Below are 2,950 nucleotides of genomic sequence, written 5' to 3'. Positions count from 1 at the left end.
CAAAACTATTATTATATATTTGTTCCTAAATTCAGAGGGCTCTTAAAATTGAAAGACCCATATGACGGTAACCCTGGCACACCCCAAAGCCACCACTGCTTTTTGTTATTGCTTAGATACCCAGAGCCCCGAAACGAGGGTATATTAGAAATTCAACATAAAATAAGGGTATGTTTGGCTAAACTTATTTATGGCTTATTTTCCGAGCTTATTTTTGATAACTTATTTTTCAACTGCTGAGCTTATTATGACTTATATTAAAAAAATAAGCCGAACTAATGAAAAATAAGTCAAAAAAAAATTAGCTTATAAAAAATAAACTCGGAAAATAATCCATAAATAAACTTAGCCAAACACCCCTAAATATAAAATATAAGGGTAAATGGCACAAAAAACACTCTTTTTACACAGAAATTCAATTTTGACACCGTGTTTTTTTGTGTCAATTTTGACACAGTGTTTTCTAATTTGTTACAATTTTGACCACTTGACCGGTTAACTAGGTTAAATGCTGACGTGACATGATGACATGTCAGTTTTGATTACGTGACATGCTGACATGATATGCTGACGTGTCAAAATTGATTTTTTTTCCACAAAAAACACTAAGTTTTCTCTCTCTCTTTTTTTTTTTTCCGATTTTGACACTAAGTTTAATTTTTTATTTCAATTTTGACACTATGTTTTTTTTTTGTTCCAATCGAACATCATTTATCAAATTTCAATTTTGTCTATTTTCCATTTGAAACCGTATAAATATATATTTTTTATTACATTTTAAACCGTATAAACATATTTTTTTCGTTTAAAAACCACATTTTTATTTAAATACAATGTGTTTTTTTTTCTTACATTCAAAGCATTAGTTATATCATGAGAATCAAACTAACCATAAGCTTCTAATAAGATGTAAAAATTTGATGAGTTGCAAACTTGATATCCGAGTTTTGATCGAACACACGCCTCCAAACCTCCAAACACATTTTAAAGTTGCATATTTAATATACAATACAATTTTTATATAACTAATACATATTTATACATAAAAATATGGTTTGAGTGTAAAAAAAAAGTATTTATACAAAACTAAAGTTTTTAAATGAAAAAAAAACATATTTTTACGGTTTAAATGTATTAAAAAAAATATTGATACGGTTTCAAATTGAAAATTTTCAACATTGAACAAAATTGGAAAAAATAATGTTCGATTTGGAACAAAAAAACATTGTAACAAAGTTGAAAGAAAAAATTAAACTTAGTGTCAAAATCGAAAAAAAAAATGAAAACTTAGTGTTTTTTGTGAGAAAAAAATCAATTTTAACACGTCAGCATATCATGTCAACATGTCATGTTATCAAAACTGACACGTCATCATGTCATGTCAACATGCAACCTCGTTAACCCGTCAAGTGGTTAGAATTGTAACAAATTGTCAAAATCAAATTTACCTGTAAAAATAATAGAATGTTTATCCGAAATATAAAAGAGGCTTATGTTATGAAATTTAGCCAAAAGTTCTTTGGTGATAACTGCAAGGGATGTGAATGGTCTAATTCCCGAAATGAGTTCACCGCGGCGATTGCAGGCGCGTGCGCGCGTAAATCCCTCGTCGGAGACTTCTCGATCGGATGTGCAATCGGAAAGTCTCGAATCATCTCTACTCCGGCTCGTCAATGATCATCAGAACTCCGCTATACGACTCCGAGAACACACAGGTTATTTCAATTCGTTTAGTCTTGTCTTTCGGAAATAGTAGTTTTGAGGAATTCGATTTTTAGTTGTTTGATTTGGTACTTACACAGAGAAATCGAAGAAAAAAGCGATCAAGAGCGCGTCTCGCGTATCAGATCTGTTAGTGGAGGCTGTTAATGGAGGCGTGGAAGAGTGTTTCGTGAACGAGAAGCGAATCGAAGTCGAAATCCGAGCATTGAAGACCACCATTAAGCGATTTGCAAAACAGACTGATCAGTGGCTTGCTTCTACTCATGCTATCAACAACGCTATCAAGGTTTACTTTTCCTCTTCGTTTCTATACCACTAGTCACTCGTGGTGTGAGTCATCTTCAAGTGTTGGAACTCGAAAAAAAAGTTACAGTTTCTATGAGTTTTGACACTTGTACATGATAATTAAATTGTAAATTCATGTTAAGATCAAGTTTTCAAGTATGTAGTAGGTTACCTCTTCTGAAAAAGAAACCCTAAGTTTATGAGGACCAAAATTTGGCACTTTTTTTTTCTTCATATTCTGCAATGGCTAATTTGGTGCACCATAGTCGAATTTTGAATATATGAATCACTTCATCTCTTAGTGATGAAACTTTATATTACAGGAAATAGGAGATTTTGAGAACTGGATGAAGACAATGGAATTAGATTGTAAAAGCATTGCTGCTGCTATCTCCAACATTCACCAGTCCTAAATAGCATGGTAAACTCATGACACCAACTACTTGCCTTTTACATTTATGATTTATCTTCTCATCATGATAGAAGTACAAGTATTCATAGTATGTAAATGATGTAAATAAATGAAATTATACCTTTTCAATTTCTTGGCTATCATACCATATTTTTAAGGGAACGTTGCAAAAAAATAGCAATGTACTTTTTATTTTACCCACAAATCCACAATAGCAATTTTCTACTGTTTAGGCAATCTTTAATTCAAATAATTTTTACTTTTAAGTTGTGATATTTGATATAATTGTTGTATGAGCAAGTTGTGTGAGAAGTTTGTATGCTTTAAAACATACATTCTTACAAACATGTTACATGATCCACTATTTTTGCTTTTTAAGTTTGTTACCTTAATTTTTTGTTTATAATGTTAGGGTGTGTTTGTTTCACTCATTTAGAAGGAATTTGGAGAAATTGTAATGTCTTAAAATTTATCTTTGGTTGACAAAATCAAAGGATTTTGAATTATTTAAATTTCATTAAATTTCGTGTC

General features: G+C 31.0%; 1 protein-coding gene across 1 annotated transcript; it reads left to right on the top strand.

The window, feature by feature from the left end:
• Positions 1-1,508: 1,508 nt before the first annotated feature.
• Positions 1,509-2,616, top strand: LOC111878763 (biogenesis of lysosome-related organelles complex 1 subunit 1). The gene is made up of 3 exons (XM_023875266.3): positions 1,509-1,715; positions 1,803-2,008; positions 2,331-2,616. The coding sequence occupies exons 1-3, from the start codon at positions 1,562-1,564 to the stop codon at positions 2,418-2,420; spliced, it is 450 nt and encodes a 149-aa protein (XP_023731034.1). The 5' UTR covers positions 1,509-1,561; the 3' UTR covers positions 2,421-2,616.
• Positions 2,617-2,950: the final 334 nt, after the last annotated feature.

This window comes from Lactuca sativa, chromosome 5, assembly GCF_002870075.4.
Source record: "Lactuca sativa cultivar Salinas chromosome 5, Lsat_Salinas_v11, whole genome shotgun sequence".
NCBI lineage: Eukaryota > Viridiplantae > Streptophyta > Magnoliopsida > Asterales > Asteraceae > Lactuca > Lactuca sativa.
The sequence above is the reverse complement of the archived record's forward strand: the minus strand, read 5'-3'. Positions and strand labels throughout refer to the sequence as shown.

Bases quoted from the DNA above. Each gene is read 5' to 3' on its own strand.
- LOC111878763 (XM_023875266.3), top strand. From the start codon at position 1,562: ATGAGTTCACCGCGGCGATTGCAGGCGCGTGCGCGCGTAAATCCCTCG. The intron at 1,716-1,802 runs GTTATTTCAATT...GTACTTACACAG, and splicing joins ACGACTCCGAGAACACACAG to AGAAATCGAAGAAAAAAGCG. The intron at 2,009-2,330 runs GTTTACTTTTCC...TTTATATTACAG, and splicing joins CTATCAACAACGCTATCAAG to GAAATAGGAGATTTTGAGAA.